General features: G+C 33.1%; 1 protein-coding gene across 32 annotated transcripts in view; it reads left to right on the forward strand.

Moving 5' to 3' along the window:
* The window catches only part of ADGRL3 (adhesion G protein-coupled receptor L3), an 846,433-nt gene that overhangs the window by 468,781 nt on the left and 354,846 nt on the right, over positions 1 to 22,806 (forward strand). For all 32 annotated transcript variants that reach the window (XR_012516839.1, XM_074396184.1, XM_074396178.1 and 29 more), the window contains one exon: positions 3,961 to 4,070. Coding sequence is in view for 31 of the 32 variants with exons in the window: in XM_074396184.1 (XP_074252285.1) it covers positions 3,961 to 4,070 (110 nt within the window). In the remaining variant the exon portion in view is untranslated. The remainder of the gene's footprint in view (positions 1 to 3,960; positions 4,071 to 22,806) is intronic.

The raw sequence follows: 22,806 nt of genomic DNA on the forward strand, positions 1-22,806 counted from the left end.
CCTAACTGCCAGTCAGCAGATGAATGAATAATAAGTAAATGTGGTATACATAAATATATAGTGAAATATTATTCAGCCTTGAAAATGAAAGTAACTCTGTCATTTGTGATAACATGTATGAACCTGGAGAACATTATGCTAAGCGAAATAAGTGAGACATCGAAAGAAAAATACTACTTGATATCGCTTATATGTTGAATCTAAGAAAGTCAAACTTCTAGAAGCAGAAAGTAGAATGGCAGTTGCCAGGAGCTAGAAAGATAGGAGAAATGGGGAGATGTTGATCAAAGGGTGAAAAGTTTCAGTTATGCAGGAAGAGTCAATTCTGGAAATCTACCGTACAGTCAGATAACCACAGTTAACAATACTGTATTGTATACTAGAAATTTTCTGTGAGAGTAAATCTTAAATTTTCTCACCACACAACACAGAAAAAACTGTGAGATGATGGATATGTTACTTAGCTTTATTGTGGTCATCATTTTCCAGTGTATACATATATCAAAACACCAGGTATGAGGGATACTAAAAAGCATGTTTTTAATTTATTGTTCCAATGTTTACATTAAAAATAAATGATGAAACTTTTAGGCATTTGAGAACATTAGATTACTTTTTCTCACTTTTTTATCTATAGTATTTTAGAATGTATTTTAAAAATTTTGAAATAACTATAAAGGGAGTCTTTGTGGACTGAATTGTTTACAACTCTTTAATTATATCTTAATATATTTTAACTTACAGTAGCTGAAGTCATTTAAAAAAAGAAAGCCAAGTAAAGGACAGATCCTTTAAACTCTTGTTTTCAAAATATAGCTAGTCTTCAAACAATCTATATTATAATGTGTCCCACATAAAAATAGTATTCCAGAGATTGAATCTACCTTTTTTCTTTTTATTTTTAATAATTATAATTTATAAAGAATATTTCATATTAACATAGTAATAGAATCATAAATTATTTTGAAAGGTGAATGTTACAAATTATATAGAAGAATATTATAAAATATATAGAACAATGATGATAATGACTATAAATATAGACATAACATTTTTTGTTTTATATACTACTTAACAGATACTATCTCATTAATTAGAAGGCTTTCTTGACTCATCTTTGGTTAATATTAAAAAAGCAATTTGGAACTCACAATGGTAACTAATATTTACAACAGATAGTTGCTTTTACAATTTTCTTACATATAGACTAATAATTAGTATTTTACAACTTGATAATATGTATGTGAATTGGTTGATGCACGTTTAGATAGATAGATAGATATGTATAGACTCCAGATTATGTTTTCTAATCTAATCTATATAAGCATAACCATTTGAAATCCCAATTGATTCAACATGACTTTGCAATATATATTTCCATAATTACAAATTTTAATAAATGCTCTAGTAAGAAATGAGTAAATGCTCTAGTAAAAAATGAGTAGTAAGCTGATCTGTTTATAACATACATTGATTATTTAAATAAAAGGTTGGCAGTTGCCTGTTTATGTTTGAAAATTACAAGAGTAGATATTGCTTCTAAATATATTTTTTTAAATTAGAGCTGTAGTAATTTACAAGGTTAATAATGGGAAATAAAATGACTGTAGACCAAGATAGTAAAAAAAGGAGATATGTATGTATGTATATATATTTTTTTCACACATCAGATTTAATATTGTATTTACTGAATATATATATTAAATTTTATAGTGCCACTTTTCAATTATGTCTACTTTGAATGTGTTCCTGATAATTGCTAATTTTTCTATAACAAAGACAAAAATAACTTTATGAGTTCATATCCCTGCCTATTGTATTAAAAACCTGAGCTAGATTTATGAGGTTATTTATTTAAGGTGTAATGTGAAAATTGTATTGTTTTAATTGCTAAAAACATGTCACTTGACTTGAAAAGCTTCTTCAAATAATTTCTTTATAGTAGGAAAGATCAACTTTTTTAAAAAACAGTATCAGTACACCAAAACATCAAAGTAACATATTTCCGGTGCATGTGTGAGGACAACCACATTTACTTTAATGTTATTATACATTTATTTGATCATCAGCCTCTGGCATAGAAAAACCTTTTAATGTGTTAACTCTCAGGATTAACTGTTATACTAAATTGCCAGATGATTATGGGATATTGGTTTTTATTCATCTTTCAGGAATAACACAGAATATATTTTTCAGCTTAAGACATTCATTAATGAATCAAAGTTAATTTAGGGACTAAACAAAATCCTCATTAAACCTGACAAATGGTAGCCTCAGGTAAACATAATGTATTTTCACACTAAATCAAAGTGAGTTCTGCTCTAGATGCTCCTTATGTTGCCAGTAACCTTGCAAGTATTCTGAGGTCATGTCAGAGAACAGAACATCTCCTTCAGGAATTAACAGAAAAATCTAGCCCTGAGGTGTTATATTTCTGAAATAAATAAACAAGAACATAAAACGGGATGATTATAGTAACTCATATTATATACTTAGTGTCAATATTAAGGGTAGGAAAAGCCATTACTTTTCTATAGAAAATATACTTAAGGATACATTTTTGAATTTAGAAAGTTTCTGAGTAAAATTCACACTAATTAGTCCACTGTGAATATTGATATCTTTTTCAGAATTATAATTAATTTTAACATGTTTATTTTTCCCCATGAATTAGTCAATTCAGATTTGTTTAGCCTATTTGCCACAAAAGTGTCCACGTTTGTATTTATGTTTTTTTTTCCCCTATGGTTTTATTTATTTGTTTATTTTTGTATGGATATAGTAGATGTATATATTTATGGGAACATGAGATGTTTTGAAAAAGGCATTCAATGTATAATAATCACATCAGGGTAAATGGGATATTCATCACCTCAAGTATTTATCTTTTGTGCTACAAACAATCCAATTATATACATTGAGTTATTTTTAAATGTACAATTAAATTATGATTGACTATAGTGAATCATAATTGTGCCATCAGATCTGATCACACCAATTGTGCTGTCAGATGCTAGGTCGTATTCATTCTTTCTAACCCGTCTTATACCCAGGAGTCATCCTCACTTCATGCCCTCCCTGCTCCTCACTACCCTTCCCAGCCTTTGGTTACCATCTTTCTACCTTATAGCTCCATGGGTTCAATGGCTCCCATAAATAAGAACATGCAAAGCTTGTCTTTCTGCACCTGTCTTATTTCACTTAACATGATAACCTCCAGTTCTATTTTATGTTTATGTTTTAATAGTGGTATGTTATTATTTTTATAAATTTAAATGCATTCTATTAAATGATAAGATATTGGCATTTGTGATAAGTAATCCATGAGGATCATATCATTATTTGACTGAACAAAAATAACATAACAATTAATTCCTAAAATGGTTTTAATCAGTAATATTATATAATTTACACAAAACAAATTCAAATATCCATTTTAATATTTAAATATTAACACTTTTCTAATATGTTAGGCTTAGATAAAGCTTTTCAATACCACTTTTCATACCTTTAAAATGAATGTCATCATAGTCAGTGAATTTATTTTACAACTGCCTAATAAACTCTGTGGTTATATTTTCTAAAATACTTTTTTTTTTTTTTTTTTTTTTTGTACTGGACTGAGTCTTTCCTATCAAATAGTCTTTCTTACTTGTGTCCACATTAGCAATATCCTGTGGACTAGTTAGTGTTTCTTCAGCAATATTTAACTTGTAACTAGAAATCATGCTGTATTGGACCAAATACTAAATTAGTTAACAGCAAGCTGAATAGATTGATTTTAATGGCTAGTTTCTAAAAAGTGTACTGCAGATATTTTCTTAACAGGCCTGAAGCCCCAAATCAAGCAAAGCCTTATTTAAATCTGTGTAACAGGAACTAAAATAAAATCAGTGTTGATGTTGATAATAATTTAACTTTGCATAAGCTTACTACTCTTTTCCTTTCTTTTGACTTCAGATGCAATAACAGAACCCAGTGTGCAGTGGTGGCAGGTCCTGATGTTTTTCCAGACCCGTGTCCAGGAACCTATAAATACCTTGAAGTGCAGTATGAATGTGTCCCTTACAGTATGTATATTCCTGTACTTTTTTTGGAAAGAGAAAAGATATTAAACTGTGTTTTGCATGCATTAACAAATATTCTCTATGAAAACATAAATCACATAAATTTAATGAAGAAATGGGCTAATATTAATTTTTGAGGATCACAGACCCTCCCCGCCATCAGAATTAGATATTGCCTACCCTGTCCTACAGAATTTACTTCTAATTATTTCTGTATATGAGTGCCTATTCTAACACACTTTTCTTAATTGATGCAAGAATATGAAACATTTAGAAAAAGATTAGCAGAGTGTTATACCAATCCTCTAGGTCCAAGCAGATAAGAAGTGAACATGAACAATACAATTGTATATATAATGTTTAGAAATGGATAAATTTTAAATTTGATAGAAAAATTATATCTAAGCTTCATCTGCTATCAACATTTTGAGAATTAGAAATATTCTCATTCAGAGAGAGTAGACCAGATGGAAAGAAAATATAAAGATTAAAAGAACTAAAGTACTCTTTAGACTATCTGTTTTAAAGTTTCAAGAAGTATGTCTTTGTGATGTTTTTATCAGGTATGGTGTATGTCAACAACATATTTTTTTCTTCAGGAATAATGAAGAATCAAAAAATATAAAATGAAACATTTTCTGACTTTCCCACTCAAAATAAGAATCACCATTTCCAAAAAAATTATCTAACTTGTTAATTATTTATGAAATTCTTAGTGAAAATCACTCAGAAAATTATGTATTCTTATATAGATACTCAGCTCATCCCAAAGATAGAAAACACCTGGGATCAAAAACAAATCCTAGGTTTCAGCTTCCTTTGATGTTTCATAAGAAGCAATGTATCTGGGGATCAGCAAGTTTACTTTTGTAAAAATACTTCTAGGCTTGCTTGCCTCATTCATGCTTATTAAAGAAGCAGGACATTATTCATGAGCTGAAAGTATACATACTTCAATAATAGAAATTTTTCCAATAAGAGATTAATTGAAAATTTAAAATTATAAGGCAAACAATTGAGAGAAAATTTCATTAGCTTCATTTATAGAATGAATGATTAGAGAAAGTTTATCTCGTGAAGTTTTATAAGCTGATCTTCATTGTTATGAAAACACCTCAAAGTACAGGATTTATTGATATCTCATTTAGGTTTTGCTTCTTATACTGTTATCTCTGTAGGCCCTTCTATGAAAAGAAAAAGCCCCTACTGACCATTACTCTTGACTAGTTATATTTTAAAGAAATAAAATGTGTAAACCATCTTGGAATTGGAACAATTATACTTGGATTGCATAATAAGACCTTTGTGAAATACAAAGACTCCTGTTCTACAAAGGCATTTTATTAAAAAATCCAATAAGCTGTACCTTGCTTTTAAAGACAGTTTTAGCAAACTTGCATTCATATTTTTATGTTCATATTTTGAAACATAAAAGCTGAAGTGAAATTTCAGATTGTAGATTTTATCATAATTTTTTTTTAAATTAAAGAATTTCACAGCTGTCTCTTCAATTTCCTGTATTCCTTTAGAATGTCTTTGAGGATAGCCACTTCAAAATCCTCTGCCAAACTCATTCTGAAATATCGTCTACTTAAATCACTTTAATATAAGCAAGAACTTGCTCATACACTTTTGCATAAAACGATTATGGTTTACCACAGATTTCCTCTCTCATAAATTTTTGGAGATGGGCAATTTGGTTCCTTAATATCCTATATTTATAGAATTCTGATAATCCCGAAAGTTTACTGACTGCCTTAGAAATGTGTCTATATTATATTAAGATATTTATCTGATAATTTCATTAAATAAGAATTATACACCAGGTATACCCACTTGCCATTTTATACACTGTTTAATTTATAAGTTGTAGCCTGATCGAGTCTGTTTAAATTATCTGGAGTATGTTTACTTAAAAGTGTAATGCAGAATTGGAATTCATTTAATAAACTTAGCATGATTTGAAAAGAAAATAATTCAAAGGAAAGTATAAATCATAAAATAAAATAAGTGACTCACTTGAAAGGTAGATTCGTTTAGGAGAAAGAACCAGAAATCAGAGACCACGGGTGTGTTTGTTTAGTCTGTTTTGTGTTGCTATAAAGGAATAGCTCAGACTGGGTAATTTAGAAAGAAAAGTTATTTATTTGGCTAAGGATTTTACAGGCCGTACAAGGATAGCACCAGCATCTACTCCTGTTGAGGCCTCAGGGAGATTTTACTCATGGCATAAGGTGAAGGGGGAGGAGGTACGTCACGTGGCAAGACAGGGAGCTCTCGGACTCTGTTTAATAACCAGTTCTCACATGAACCTATTACCGTGGAGAGGGCATCAAACCATTAATGGGGGATCTGCCCTCATGACCCAAACACATCCTATGTGGCCTACCTCCAACACTGGAGGTCACATTTCAACATGAGATTTGGAGGCGACACACACAGAACCATATCACTGGGTTTATAATATAGTCTGATTACTTGACATAAAGCTAGGTCCTTTTCCTGGATCTCACCTTGTAGACCTTCCCTGAGCTGTTAATAAATCCTGATTTATAACAACGCTGAGCTGTTTCTCTTTTTTTAAGCATAATATCATGACTCTTTAATAAGAAAAGATTTACTTATTTAAAATAGTTATAGTTTATTGACACTTAACCACATGCCATTTTCTTCATGGATAGTGTTTCCATGCGTAGTTTTTTTAATATTCACAAGATCCTCCCTGTTGCGTGTATTACCATTTTTCTGAAGAGGAACTGAAGTTCAGTAGATTAAGTGAAATGTCCCATGTAAAATGTAGACTAGCTAGAGAATGACAAAGACTAGATTTGAGTCTGTTTCTAGTACCTCTTCTTAAGGACCTAGCTGTATTTCTCTCCATAATTGTTTTTTATTTATATTTTCATGAGCTATTTAATCTCCTGTAATATTTTTAACTCATAATTTTCATCAGTATATTAATGGCATGTGGTAAAAGAAAGTGCTTGAAGGGAGCAGACCCTTTTTCTTAGTCCTTTGCCTATTTATTTTTAAGATGTTTTTGTTCTTTTTCTTAAAGCAGCTGGATCACTGCAAACTTTTATTCTCCCACTTTTTAAAACTTTATGGTGAAACTGGTTTGTACCCTGAAAATACTACTTGCAATTTAGAATGAGGCTCCTAAGTAAGATAGTTATTTTTAATTACCTGTATTAGAGAAAATCCGTGTGCTTAATGATATTTTTATGATTCTTGATAAGAGATCCCTATTTCATTAGTGTGATGGAAACTTTAGGCTTAGGATTTAATATTAATATTAAACAACTGAACAAACAATGTTAATTTATGTTTGTTTTACAGTTTAGTAATATCCATTTCTATTTTGGATTTATGGCCACAAACTTTAGTGTTTATATTAATATCTTTAGAATTTATGAATGTTTTATTCTTAATATTGATAAGTGGAAGAAATATTATTACTGACTTTTTTCTTTAGACATACTTGTGTGTGTAGGTTTGCATGCCAGTATTCATTTTTAAAGTGAGACTTTTTCATGGAAAAATGTAGAAAAACAAAATTTATAGAAAAACTTAATAACGAAGCATATTAAAGGTAATATAGACAGAGTCAATAAAGTTCATTGTATCACATAAGAGGAGTAAAGTTTAAAGTATCTGAGAAAACTTGTGATCATTGCACAGAATTTTAGTAGTCACTAAATAGGTACATAATTGAACAACGACAATTTTAGAGGAATCGTAGCTTGAATCAATCAAATGATATGATTTTTAAAGGTGCCAGTGAGAAAGAAAATAAGAGCTAATTTTTAAACTGTTTACCGAGACCGACTTCTTTGAGTGTTCTGTGCTCATTTTTTGAATCACTGAATTTATATTTAATCTTTTATACGTCTTACCTTCTTAGGTCTGTTCTGTATTTTCTTGTTTGGGTTCACAGACATACTTTTTCCGACAAAATTTAGAACAGATGAATCGATACTTTTCTCTGTTCCTGGCACACCTTAGTTCCACTGTGACTTTTGTAGCCTTTGCCTTTTCTTAGGAGGTTTGATATTCTTCCGTAGTGGATATTTTCTCCCCAGGAGATGACCCAAATATTCAAGAGGTTAAACCTCACATTTACCAATGACATATTTTTGTTCTTCCATCTTTCTTCTTCTTCTCACCCTACCTCCTTCCCTTCTGACCTGATTTGAGATTGAAATTGTGGCATCTAGAGCTGCCTTCATTCAGCAGGGTTATAAGGATGACTTGTGTTAGAGAGAAAACAATAAAACAACTAACTACTTACTCAGAGTATTTCTGAGCATAGCATCTTTACTTTATATCCTGCTGACAAATTGTCTTTCTTGGGAAGCATACAATTTCACGCACATTACACTCAAAAGGTGTTTGTCTTCTCTCACAATCCAGCCTTTCTATTCAATTCTTTCTCTTTTTTTTTTTTCGAAAGTATAAAGCATATATTACGTATTCTAGCAATCTTCTCTCATGGTGAATTTTCTTAGGAAATTGTATGCAATTTGGAGAGACACTAGAAATGCGTGTTTGATTAAAACAATCTTGTTATAGCACTTAAGACTTTCTTATTAATCAGTTAGCCATTTGAATAGTTGTGTGCATGATTATCTTCAGGAGCAGGCATGAAAGATAAGCATAATTGGAAAATTGATATTTATAAATAATTATGTAACTTTCATCTTTTTTATTAAAAGAAAAATGTATTACATGTTTAGCCTTTAAAATAATCTAAATATTTAATTACAAATAATTAAATATATTTTTGCAACTAATGTCCAAATGAGTGCATATTTAAATTTGTACACATTTGGTTCCTGTTATGTAAATAAATAGTTACATATTTTTTAGCTCATCATGCTGAAATTAACTGACATTTTTAATTTTAGAAAAATCACAAAAATGTCCAAGGTATATTTTAATTCCCAGTGCCTTTTTGTGATTCATACGTACGGTAAGTAGACATTCAATAAATATGTATTGAAGGACGGGAAATAAAAAGAAAATTTAGTCAAATGGCTTCCCCAAAAGCACTGTGTTCATTGCCAGAATGATAAACACAAGAAACCCTTGTCTGCAAATAAGACCTTATTAATTCAAAAGAAAGATCTATTTTTAAAAATATACATAAATAAATATTAGTTTTTCTAAATTGCTTGGTGATTGTGGTCCTCAAGTATGATACCAGCAACCAACTTTTTCTCATATTATTATTATATATGCCTTTGTATAATATAGCAAGCATTGTCCCTTGTTTAAATATTACTCTCTCTGTATCAGCTATATAATTCTTTTTAGAATTATATTTATAACAACAGCAACAAAATGTTCTTTTCTTCTCTGCCAGTCCTCTCCCTTACCACAGTTGTTTTTTTTTTTTTCCCCTCCAAATAATTCCTCTCTCCTTCACAATATCTTTTACAAAGCTGATGATTCATAAAGCTCTCGGAAATGGACCAATGATTAATTAGTAATTAACTTAAATTCTGCTTATATGCCAAAAATATTACATATTCATAAACATTGCTATCATCATCCTGTTTAGAAAACAAGAAGCATAACTAGAGTTACTTTCTTTTAAAAAAATTGTTTTTTGTAGACCCAGAGTCTCGCTATGTTGCCCAGGCTGATCTTGACACAATCTTCCTCCCTCAAGCAATCCTCACTCCTAGGCATCCCAAAGTGCTGGGATTACAGGCATGAGGCACTGTGCCCAGCAAATATACTTTCTTACAGGTTCTAATCATAAACTCCCTCCTACCTTTGTTGAACTGCTTCATATGTGCATGGAAATTGTACTCAACTAGATTACATTACTTGCTTGTGAGACCACTTTCTTTTATCTTCCTTTCATTCAACATCTATTGAGTACCTACTGCATTTGAGGCACTATAATAAAATATTAGGAGTCAAAAACTAAGGTAAAGATTCTGTCAAGTGGAACTTAGAGTCCTTACATTTACAATGTTAGCTTAAGCAATTAAGCCTTTTACATTAGAAACATACAGAGAAGGCACACTGATCCAAAGTGGCTGACATTTGACTAGGATGGTGGTGGTAATAGATGTCTTCACAGACACTGTTCTAGAGAAGGTGACCCTTAGAGAGCTGTCTTTTTTTTTTTTTTTTTTTTTTTTTGAGACAGGGTCTTGCTCTATCACACAGACTGAAGTGTCATGGCACATTCACAGCTCACTGCCGTCCACTGGACCTCCCTGGCTCAAGCGATCTTCCATCCTCAGCCTTCGGAGTAGTTGTAGGCACATGCCACCACACCCAACTAATTTTTGTGTTTTTTGTAGAAATGGCATTTTTCTTGTTGCTGCAGTCTTTCTGCTCTTTAGCTTAGCTGGGTTCAAGTTTTTATCTCACAACCAGGAAGAATTAGGCACATGTATACTGGAGACTAAGTGGAGTAAAATTTATAAAGCAAACAGAAAACTCTCAGCAATGAGGGGACACAGGGGTGGTTCCTGTACCTGAAGACGGGAAAGTCCCCCATGTGGCTGGGTCTGGGATCTTTTATGAACTAAGAATGGGGAGAATGTGCCGATTGGTTTCTGAGTGAGCAATAAAGATTAAAGTGAAGACACCACTCAAAGGTGGGCATCACTGTAGAAAATCAATCAGGAAAGGGTAGGTATATGTAAAATAGGTGAGGGGTGGTTATCAGAGGAAAGTGCACCAAACAGAAAGTCAATTTCTCAATCTAGTCCAAGGTTTTAACTAGTAGCTTGGCTTTCACGCTTAAAATGTCTTCGGCTTGGGGGTAGGGTTTTACTGGGGACCCACCCCTACCTGCCTAGGCATTTGGCTGCCTCCTGCTGCTCTCACTTTGACCAGGTTGGTCTCGAACTCCTAGACTCTAGGGATTCTTCCACCTTTGCCTCCCAAAGTGCTGGGACTACATGAGTAAGCCACCACACTCTGCTCAAGCTGAATCTTAAAAGTATGAAATAGACTTCTATGAGAGAAGAAGGGTAATCATTTTAGCAGAGGGGACAAGATAGATCATAAATTACATGGAGAATGTAAAACCAAAACCATTTGGTATTTGCATGAAAAGCAAAATGCAATAGGGACAGAAAATAAACCCATAGATGGGCAAGGCAGAAATCTTGTACCTCCCTTTCTGCCGTGATTCCTTCGGAATCTAGTACCAATTGCAATGTACAACATAGAGAAGATAGTGAACCATGTCTGAATGTCATTAATTAATATGTTATTACGAAATGTTTGCTTGAAAATCTGAGAAAACCAACTTTGGCTAGTTTAAGTCAAATAAAGCAGAGGTTTTTGTTGGGCAAAGACATAGTGTTAATTCCAGAAACAAAGGGGAGAAAAGGTGAAAAAACAGGTTTCTGAGAAAGTTAGAGCCAGTGGTCTAGAGAGAAAGAACTCCTAGACGGACTAGTCAAGACTCTGTGTTCCCTCTGATCAATTCCTGAAATAATTTAGGCTGGGATATAAAGACTTGATGAAACCCAGCAGTGGAGTATTGTTATGAAGGAAGAAGAATGGGCTGGTAAAGAGCTAAGCTTATGTGTGACCAGTAAGGGTCAGATCCCCACAAAGACTTTAGAGCAAAGACTGCAGGGCAGTGGTGGTGGGCCAGATTCAGCCTGCCGTGGGGTTCCCTAGGCCTCCGAAACACCTAAAAGTCAGCTTTAACATAAAGTGTGGAGCGACACAGACCTTGTATTCCTTTGTGCAGCAACAGGCTAGTTCTGATTTGGTTCTACCCACTTTGAGTGGGTTCTTTCTTTTCTGTTTGTTATATTTTTCAGTAATTCATTGTACTGTATTCTAAAGGTTCACCTGAATAATTTCGGATGTTTCCTTGCTTCTGAAAGGTATTTAAATTTGCAACTGTTCCTCTAGAGTTTCATTCTAATAGATGTAAAAGCACTCTAAATTGTTAGCTTTTTTTTTTTTTTTTTTTTTTTTTTTTTTAAACACGATCTCACTCTGTCATGCAGGCTGGAGTACAGTGGCACAATCACAGCTCACTGAAACCTCTACCTCCTGGACACAAGTGATTTTCCCCCTCTGTCTCCCTCCCAAGTAGCTGGGACAGCAGGCGTGTACCACCACACCTGGGTAATTTTTAAACTTTTAGTAGAAACAGGTGTCTCATTATGATGCCCAGGTTGATCTCAAATGACCTCAGCCTCCCAAACTTTTGGGATTACAGACATGAGCCATTGTACCTGGTCCATTGTTTTCTTTTAATTCGCAAAAGCTAGTAATAAGTTCTTACAGCAACAATAATTCTATCACAGAGGTTTATTGCAGCCCACTGTGGTTCAATACGTGTGCTAAATGCCAGGGAATGTGTCAGTCCCACTGGTAAGGCAAATAATGAGCACATGAACCAATACATGCAAATAATCAAAGTTTATGATAAAAGAGAAGAAAATAAATATGATTCTGTGATAAAGAACAATGAAGGGACTGACTTGCAGAGGGTGTGATGAAAGGCAGTTCTAAAGAGGATATTTGAGATCTGAAGAATAAGAATTAGATAAGCTAAGAATCTTGGAAAGAAATTTCAGGGCAGAGAGAACAGCTCCAAGGATCTTGGGGTAGGGAAGAGGTTGGCCTGTTCTCATATGTGGTAGAGAGACACTGTGGCAAAAGTCCAGTTAGATGAAGTCGATAGGCTTGGAGAGCTACTAACCAGCAATTAGCACTGTCACCACTACTGATAATGAAAAGCAGTTTTTTTCAAGTTTCGAGGATCTGTTGAGAATCAAAATATGTTCATAGAAGAAAACTGAATAAACTGACCTTCTCCTTCTAATGTATATTGCAGAAAATATTGCCTTATACTACAGTAATATGAAGTTAAACTTACATCAAATAAAACACACATCAGATGCTATCAACATCTAGATAAGCTTCATATAGGCTTAATTAGATTAACAATATGTAAATATACACTCTGATACTAATTAGTAAAGAATCAAGATAAATTGAGAGCATTAAAAAATTAATTGGATTGACAGAGTTAGGAAAATATTTGGTTAAGGAAGCAAAACTCTATTATAGACATAAATAAAAGACTGAAGAGATTAGCTCAACCATGCTCATTTAGCTTTATTCAGAATAGTAAAATATAGAACTTACGCACTTAAGTTAAATTTAAAAAAAATTATAACTTATTCAAATCAAACAGTATAAATGTGGGATTAAAATATGTTGTTTTAAAAATATAGCGCATATAAGACAAATAGCAAAAAACATGCAAAGGTAAGGTTTTCATCTCAAAGTATTTGTTGTTCAAAAGGTCTTATAGAAAGCATATTGTGTGAGATCTATGAAGTAAATTTCCAGATAAAACAGTTCTAAATAAATGTAAAACATGTTGTGTGAGATCTAGGAAGTAAAGTTCCAGATAAAACAGTTCTAAATAAATGTAAAACATGTTGTGTGAGATCTAGGAAGTAAATTTCCAGATGAAACAGTTCTAAATAAATGTAAAATTGAGTAAAATGCTATATATGCGCGTTGTTGATTTTCTTCTACTCCAATCATAAATCTTATGAAACTCAAAATTTTAAATAATTGGTTTAGAAAGCTTTTCATTATTCAAATACTTAGTAAAAATATTTGTTTTAAATTGACACATAATTGTACACATTTGTGGGATACAGTGCGGTATTTCTATACACCTGTGCATTGTGTAATGATCAAATCAGGGAACCAACACTTCAGAAATTCATCTGTTTATGATAAGAACATTCAAAATACTGTTTTGTCTATTCTGAAATATACAATATGTTACTGTCAACTATAGTCACACAACTGCAATAGAAAAACCAAACTTATCCTTCTCATCCAAATGTAACATTTTACTTGTTGATACATCTTTCTTCATTACTCCCTCCTCCCCATCTTACAGCCTCTAGTAGTCACTGTTCTACTCTTACCTCTAACAAATCAACATTTTTAGATTCCACATATGAATGAGATCATGAAGGATTCTTCTGTGCCGGGCTTATTTCACTTAACATAATGTCCTCCAGGTTCATCCATATTGTCACAAATGACAGAATTTCTTTTTTTTGTTGTTGTTGTTTAAATGTAACACGATATCTCATTATAATTAGCAATTAGTAAAGGAATATCTATGTTAATACTTTTGTTTATATTTTGGAGAATTTATCAAATGGCAGGGTATCATAATTCTTGTTAATACCATAAAATTTTTAATTGCCTATTTTTTTCCAAACCCTTTCATTTTACCCAGAGTTAAATAAATACTTATTATGTGATAGGCTCAATAAAGTTCCCCCAAAGAAGTCTATATTCTACTCTTCAGAATGAATATGTCACCTTAAATGTCAAAAGAGATTTTGCAGTTATGATTAAGTTAAGTATATTGAGACGGGAGATTATTCTGGATTATCTAAGTGGTCCCAATCTAATCACAAATGTCCTTATAAGAGGAAATCAAGAGAGTCAGTGTTGGGAAGGGGATATAAGACAATTGAAACAAGGGTAGAGTGGTATACATTGAAGATGAAGTAAGGAGCCACTAGCTTCTAATAGTTTCACTTTCTAAATAAAGATTATTCATTTCTAATGCATTCTTTTAAAAATGTAAACTTATACCTTCTCTGTCATGGACTAGGGAAGAGTGGGATGTACAGTATACCATTATAGATAGCAGTTATTTTAATTTCATTTATGAAAATATTAAATTCAAGGCAGACCCAAGTCAAATTAGCATTTAATAAAATTTATTTTTACTATATTACACTCATCTACTATTTATATGAGGTAACAAAAATAGTGAATGTGAAAATAAAGAGTTGGTTGTGAATATATGTGTTAGATTAATGGATGAATAAATGTAGTGAGTTTTCTATTTATATTTTCTCATATCTTCAAACAGGAAGAAATTTTTCACAGTAACTGACTTGTAAAACTTGAATTATCTGTATATTTATTTGACTTACAGGTATGCTTTTGTGTGTTAATTTAATTTTACCAACATTTTATGAAAACTTAATTATGTTGAAAACATTATATGAAGTCCAAATTCCCCCCACCCCCACCCCCTGCCGTGATACAAACATGACTAGTTCCTAACTTCCAGAAATATATAGTATTCTCATCGTTCTATTGTCATCCAAGTAATTATATCCAGATAGGCTCAAAGGCTGAGAAAGGAACTCTATACCATTTGGTTCTTTATACTGTATATCACAAATATATGTTTTCTTCTCTCTATGGCTAATTGCTTTTCTACTTTGGCTGAAGGAAAGAAATACAGAATAGAGTAATAAGTTATTTGGAGAAAAAAGAAGTGGCTGTTTCCTATTATGTCTCTATGGCAAAGACCTATTCTAATTATAATTTACTTCTGTTTTAGGTCTGACCACATTTTCCCTGTCTTTGCCTTATCAATTTCCCTCAAGCGCCAGAGAACGTAACTAAGTGGTTAAGAGTAGGAGCTTTAGAATCAGCCTTGAGTTTGTGTTCTGGCTTTGCTGGTTACTAGCTATGTTCTAATGAAGTTACTTTACTACTCTGAATGAATCCCTTCACTTAGAAAATGGAAATGATAATCGATTGACATAGTTTCCATGAAAAATTAAATTGAAATATCATCAAAAAGTTTTGTACAGTGATGGCCACATTAGAAATGCTCAGTATATCACAGCCATTCAAATTAATACACCTATTATATCCCACTCATTTGTAATGTGTTCTGATAATCAGTGCTATCAGGCACTGGGGCTTGGAATTATGTAATCCCCCTAATTTATCCCAGGATTTGGGGAGCTCCAGGCATCTTAGAGTTATAGTATTCTCTACTTCCCTTGACTATTTGTGTAATTTCTCAGACAAGACGTTTGTCTTAATTCTTCATTTTTTTTTTTTTATTTTTTTTATTTTTTATTTTTTTTTATTTCAAACCACTGCTGGATTTTAGGTCCCACTCTGAACCACACAGAGCTTTTACAAAGATATCTGCCATATGATTTAGCTCTTAAACCAGTTCTCTTTTATTGGGTTGCTTTCTTTAACCCCAGATGATAGCTAAAATAAATCAGACAAATTTTCTTGTTTAGTTATTTATTTACTTTTATTTTTTGGAGGCAGGATCTCACTCTGTGACCCAGGCTGGAGTGCAGTGGCATCAATGACGGCTCACTGTAGCATCAGGCAGAATTTCTGAATCTACACTCAGCTTACTGGGTTATTTTGTCACTGAAATTTCCTGTTCTTCGGCCCTTTTGTACTTGACATGCTGGTACTGACAGTTTCATGAATCATATGTCTTTTATTTTCTTGCTTTCCTTCCACTGGTGTTAGCTTTTGGTACTAGTTAATTTCCATCCAGGCCTAGTTCTCCCCATACATAACAAGCCCCTCCCTCTTCTTAAGGAGTTGCCAATGTCCTCAAATATTTCCAGGTGATCCTTGGGTCATGTTCTTTTAGTTCATTCAATGAATATTGGCTGAACCTGATTATATGTGTCTTGACATACTGTCTCTAGATAATAACAATGGATTTTAATTATAAAACAATCTAAACCATCTTTTAATTATGTTTATAGGTGAAGAACTTAAGACGTAGAATAAGTGAAATAGTCCATGATTATACAATTAGAACTCATTGGCTCTTAATTGCCTTTTGACTTCTCTGTCCCTCATGCTACTTTGTTTCTTTAAATTTCCAAAGTAATTTTTCTAGACTCTAGAGCTGGAATGAGTGATTAAGGCTTACTCTCAAAAATATAAAAGCTTAAAATATATTCTCTTTAATTGAAATTTGCATTCTATTCAGTTTCTCATTTTAAATCAGATTCTTCTAGACAAATTTTAGAATTAAAAATGATCCCGATGTGACTGATTGATTGATTGGTCTTTTGTTGCTTTCAATATGATCTATAATAAGGCAGTTGGTGGCGTATGGCCATATCAAAAGACCACCTTTCTCAGCATTATAAAAGTACAGTTTTTCTGTACATATGGTTGGTTCTCAAATTTCATAGTCTTTCTTATAAATTTGTTTCAATTTCACCTGAAGAAAGCCAGTAGATGAACATTTTTTCAGGGAATATGGGTGTAAAATTTGCTTTTATGTTCACTACACTAAATCACTACATACTAACCATTTGCTTTTTGGATGCCTTCAAATATGCATTTGAATTTCTTCCGCAAATATATTCTGGTCTTAGTTTTTAAACAAGCTTGAAATAGGTTCAATGCTTGGTAACAGAAACTTCATAGATATCAAAAGCTGTCTGAAGTTGTCCAGGTAAAGTGGCTCATACCTCTAATACCATCTCTCTGGAAGGCCAAGGTGGGAGGATGTCTTGAGCCCAGGAGTTCGAGACCATCCTGGGCAACATAGTGAGACGCTGTCTCTACAAAAAAACAACAACAACAAAAAATTAGCCAGGTGTGGTGGTGCATACGTGTAGTCCCAACTACCAGGGAGGCTGAGGTAGGAAGATTGTTTGAGCCCAGGAGGTTGAGGCTACAGTGAGCCATGGTAATACCACTGCACTCCAGCTTGAGAGACAGAGCAAGAAGCCCCCTCCTTTTTTTTTTTTTTTTTTTTTTTTTTTAATTTAAAGTTTAAAAAACTATCCAAAGAAAACTAATGGAATTATGGAGAGAAGGAAAGAATGAATTTCTCAAAAGATAGGACATGGTTTTCCTTGACTTTGGTTTTCCTTGACTTTTCCTACTATGGTTTTCCTTGACTTTTTTTGCTGTCTCCTCTCTTCAACTTACCTCATTGAGAACACTTTTGATGTTACATTTAATAAGATAACAGGAAAGGATCAGAGGAGCGATCATATTCACTTTTGCTGGAGAAAAAATGTATTTATTTCTACAAGGTTTCCTTTATTTTCTTCTTGGCTTCATTCTGATTGCTCAAGGACCAACAGAATTGGCAGCTGGCTACTTGTATCAGCGTCTAATAAACTTTTAATAGCAGTATTTGGTCTTGTCCTGCTGTATCGCCTAACAAGAGCTACTCATTCAGACACATCAAGCTAACTTCCAAGAAACTTGCCTCCTTAGCAAAGAATATTACTGGAGATGTTATCAAGAAAAATCTCTAAGAACTCCTCTTTCCACTTTATTAGGTACTCAGTAATCCTCATATAAAATGGGTTCAAATAGCAAGTTTGAGTTTCATTAATTATGAATGACTCCTCTGCAACAGGTGGCTTATATTTCTCTTTCTAAGAATGAATGATTTCAGTGTAAAGTGAGAAACATATGTTACTCTGTGTCTTCAGGATTCCGTATTTCTTAATTCACTTATCAATATGGTCCACATTTGTGATTAGCACCGCTTCTAACACACAATTCAAGAATTTATGACGAATGGTGTTACTTGATCAAACCTTGACAGTCGCTACTGCTTAGGTTTCAGATGATAGTTTCTAAAATGTTGAAATATCTTATCTTTGTCCTCAGTAGCTGGAACACTATTAAGAGCTGTTTACTAAAAATCCCATTTATCACTGGTGTTGAAGATGGAGGGCTGATAGGGAGCAATCTATGAAGGCTATGTTGGCTTTTTTTTTTTTTTTTTTTTTTTTTTTTTTTTTTTTTTACCTAACTTGTGGAAAATAGGACCTTTTTTCTTTTTTCATGGATATTGGAGATAAAGAGTCTCATTGTTTACTACAAATATCCAAGTGAATCTGATGCTTTTGAAAAATGGTTTATTTCTTCAATGCAAACCCTTACCTCATGGTCACTTTGACTATTTGAATAAGTAATGCATGTAACAGAATTAAAATAGGTTCCAGCACACAAGTAGTGGTTGATAAAAATTTGCTATAATGACTTTAACCAATTCTATCTAATATGGATATTCAGCCTATTTTTGGACAAACTAAACCATAAAATTCTGAATATCAAGCTATAAAAATTACCACATTCTTCTGATTTAAGCTCTTAAGATATTCTACCTGGATGTGCTTTTAAGAGTTAAAATTGCCGGGCGCGGTGGCTCAAGCCTGTAATCCCAGCACTTTGGGAGGCCGAGGCGGGTGGATCACAAGGTCGAGAGATCGAGACCATCCTGGTCAACATGGTGAAACCCCGTCTCTACTAAAAGTGCAAAAGATTAGCTGGGCATGGTGGCACGTGCCTGTAATCCCAGCTACTCAGGAGGCTGAGGCAGGAGAATTGCCTGAGCCCAGGAGGTGGAGGTTGCGGTGAGCCGAGATCGCGCCATTGCACTCCAGCCTGGGTAACAACGGCGAAACTCCAGCTCAAAAAAAAAAAAAAAAAAGACATTGACTAGTGTTCATTTATCTTCAGATCCTTTTAGTAGACTGTAGACTCTTACAGAAACTCTGATCTAGTTTTATATTAGTTATGGTTGCTAGGTAACTTTTTGATGCAAATTAATCATTAAACATTTAGCAGCTCATTTTTTGATTGGAGTAGAAACTAGAGAGACTTAGAAGATGATGGCCCAGGAAACAATTGATTGAGAAAGAATATTCTGGGGTGTTTAATAAAAATAGATTATGACTCTCCTATCCTACTTGATTTTCTCCTTTTTGTCATAATCAGAAAAGGAAGAGAAATTGCTAGAGAAAATTAAGAGCTTCTTCCTAATAGTAAATGCTGTTCACTGAACAAGTACCCTGTGCCAGCACTAAATACAATATTATCTTATTCTCACAGTAATCTGTTTAATTAGGTGATACAATTTTTATTTTAAACCTCAGGAACTTAGAATATGAATTAAATAGCTTGTCCAAGTCATCAATTCTTTTCTACCCTCTTCTCTGAACTTCCTTTCATTCCCCTCTATTTCTCAAACCCCATATAAAGAACCCAGAATCAAACTAGATACTGGTTGTTTAATTCTGTCTGCCTTCTAAGTGTCCATTAGTTACCATTTAGTCTCTTTCTCTCTCTTCCTTTTTTTTTTTTTCTTTTTCTTATGTATTTTATTTCATTTTATTTTACTTTTTTGAGATAGTGCCTTGCTTTGTCACTCAGGTTGGAGTGTAATGGCCTAATACCAGCTCACTGCAACTTCTACCTCCCAGGTTCAAGCAGTTCTCCTGCCTCAGCCTCCCAAGTAGTTAGGTTTCCAGGTGCCCACCCTCATGCCCGGCTAATGTTTGTAGTAGAGATGGGGTTTCACCATGCTAGCCAGGTTGGTCTCGAACTCCTGGCCTCAAGTGATCTGCCTGTTGAATCTCCCAAAGTACTTGGATTACAGGCATGAGCCACCGTGCCTGGCCTCTCTCTCCCTCTGTTAAAGATAGTGTTAATATTTCTTTAAATTTTTGAATACCCATTCCCCAGTTCAACCTATTACAATTTTTATTTTACTTTGAAAAGTTCCATAATTCTACTCCTTTAACAAACATCTAGTGGGTATCTTTAGTGTTTTCTTGACCAGTTGTGGAAAAATGTGAGCTCTTACCTTGAAAATTAGTATGCTCCAATCAGTTTCCTTTTTAGCAGCTCCTCATGTCCCTAAACAATTGTATACTTTGATTTGTTATAATGCTTCCCTATGTGAAAGTAGAACTTGCAGGAAAATGCCAATGCCAAAACTTTTGAATAAAACTACTTAAAGAACCATTTTTTTTTAATTCTTCATTTTGTAAGGCTTAATGATCTCCATTTTGTGAAAAGTAATAATTGGATAATAATAGAAAGTATGATATTTTTGTTTTATGCTGTTCTTTTATGTTTTAATTCAAGTTACAGGTATTTAGTTTTCTAAATAAATACTATTATTACAAGTATTTATGTGTAAAGTAACCAAATTAAACTGTCGTGTTCACCTTTCTAAAGCTTCAGAGGAATGGATAGCTCTATTTTTATTTATTTATTTATTTATTTATTTATTTATTTTTTAACGTGATAGACACACCAAAGATACAGCATACCAGAATTCTAACGGGCGAGTCTAAAGCTTATAATGATAGATCCCTAAAATCAGTTTTATTAAATCACCAAGAAGTTTTAAAGTGGTGGAATAAAGATTATGTTAAGTCTGAGATTAAGCTGTCACATCAGAGTAATCTGATTTTAAGGAACGCTCCATCACCTCCATTAGTAGTCACATCCTTGACAGAGACAAAGTTCATCCAATATGAGTTCTCGTTGCGGGTGAGGTATTGATGTTTTGTGTTACTTTGGTCAGTCAATAAGGTTAAAAGGATAAAGTTTATTTAGTTTTCAACATTGCCTTCTTGAAGTCAAATGTCTATTTAATTAAATTTTCCAATATTTGGCAAGAAAGGACTGGCAGTGTCAGCTTTCTTCAGCTTGGTATTAAATAGCAACTTGTGAAATTTGATAAAGACTATCTATAGTGACATGAAACAGATATACTTTGATTCCACTTATGAGAGCAATGAGAAGTCCAAATTCTTTGTCAGAGCAGTTAATAACTTCTACATTTCTTAATGTTAAAAGTATGAATTACGTATTTGGGTCTTAAGTATGATATCCATTTGCTAACTGACTTTTGGTGATATAAAATTCTGCTTCTGCAAAGATTGAACAACAACAAAATACATATATATGCAGTATGTAATTCTCAAAAGATGGTAATAATGACTTCGAAACAGTGTGTCTTTTACATTTTATCTGCAACTCAGGCACCCATTATATAATCGTGCTATTTTTCTATCCTATACTATTTTAAAATTTGTTCATTTCATTATTAATTTTTTTTTTAGAGACAGAGTCTTGCTTTGTTGCCCAGGCTGGTCTCAAACTCCTGGCCTCAAGTGATCCTCCTGCCTTAGCTCTTCAAAGTATTAGGATTACATTCTTCTGGCCCTAGTCCTTTTAAATATAGGCATACTTCAGAGGTATTGTGGGTTCAGTTCCAGAACGCCAGAATAAAGGAAATATTGCAATAAAGATTTTATCTGTTGTTTTCCCAGTGCACATGAAAGTCATGTTTACATTATGCTATAGTCTATTAAGTGTGCAATATATCTATAAAAAGAATGTATGTATATTAATTTAGGAATACTTTATTGGCAAAATGTGCTAACCACCTTTTGGGCCTTCAGCGAATACTAATCTTTTTGCTGGTGGAGGATCTTGCCTCAACGCTGAGGGCTGCTGACTGATCAGGGTGGTAGTTGCTGAATGTTAGAATAGCTGTGATAATTTCTTAAAATAACAATGAAGTTTGTCACATGGATAGACTCTCCCTTTCACAAAAGATTTCTTTGTAGCATTTGACCCACAGAATAACTATCAAAATTGAAGTCAATCCTCTCAGACCTTGCTACTGCTTTATCAACTTAGTTTATGTAATATTCTAAATCCTTTGTTGTAATTTCAGCAATTTTCACAGCATCTTTACCAAGATTAGATTCCATCCTAAGGATCTACCTTCTTTGTTCATTTTTAAATAGCAACTCCTCATCATTCAGTTTTACCAAAAGATTGCAGCAATTCAGTCATATCTTCAAGCTCCACTTCTAATTCTATTACTTCTCTTGCTATTTGTACCATATATTCAGTTATTATCCCCACTGAAATCTTGAACCCCTCAAATTGATCCTCAGGGGTTGAAACCAACTTCTAAACTCCTGTTAATGTTGATATTTTACTCTCCCGTGAATCACAAATGTTTGTAACAGCATCTAGAATGGTGAGTTCTTCCCAGAAAGTGTTTCATTTACTTTGTCCACATCAGAAAAATCACTATATATGGCATCTTTAGCTTTATAAAAAT

Source organism: Saimiri boliviensis, chromosome 3 (assembly GCF_048565385.1).
Source record: "Saimiri boliviensis isolate mSaiBol1 chromosome 3, mSaiBol1.pri, whole genome shotgun sequence".
NCBI lineage: Eukaryota > Metazoa > Chordata > Mammalia > Primates > Cebidae > Saimiri > Saimiri boliviensis.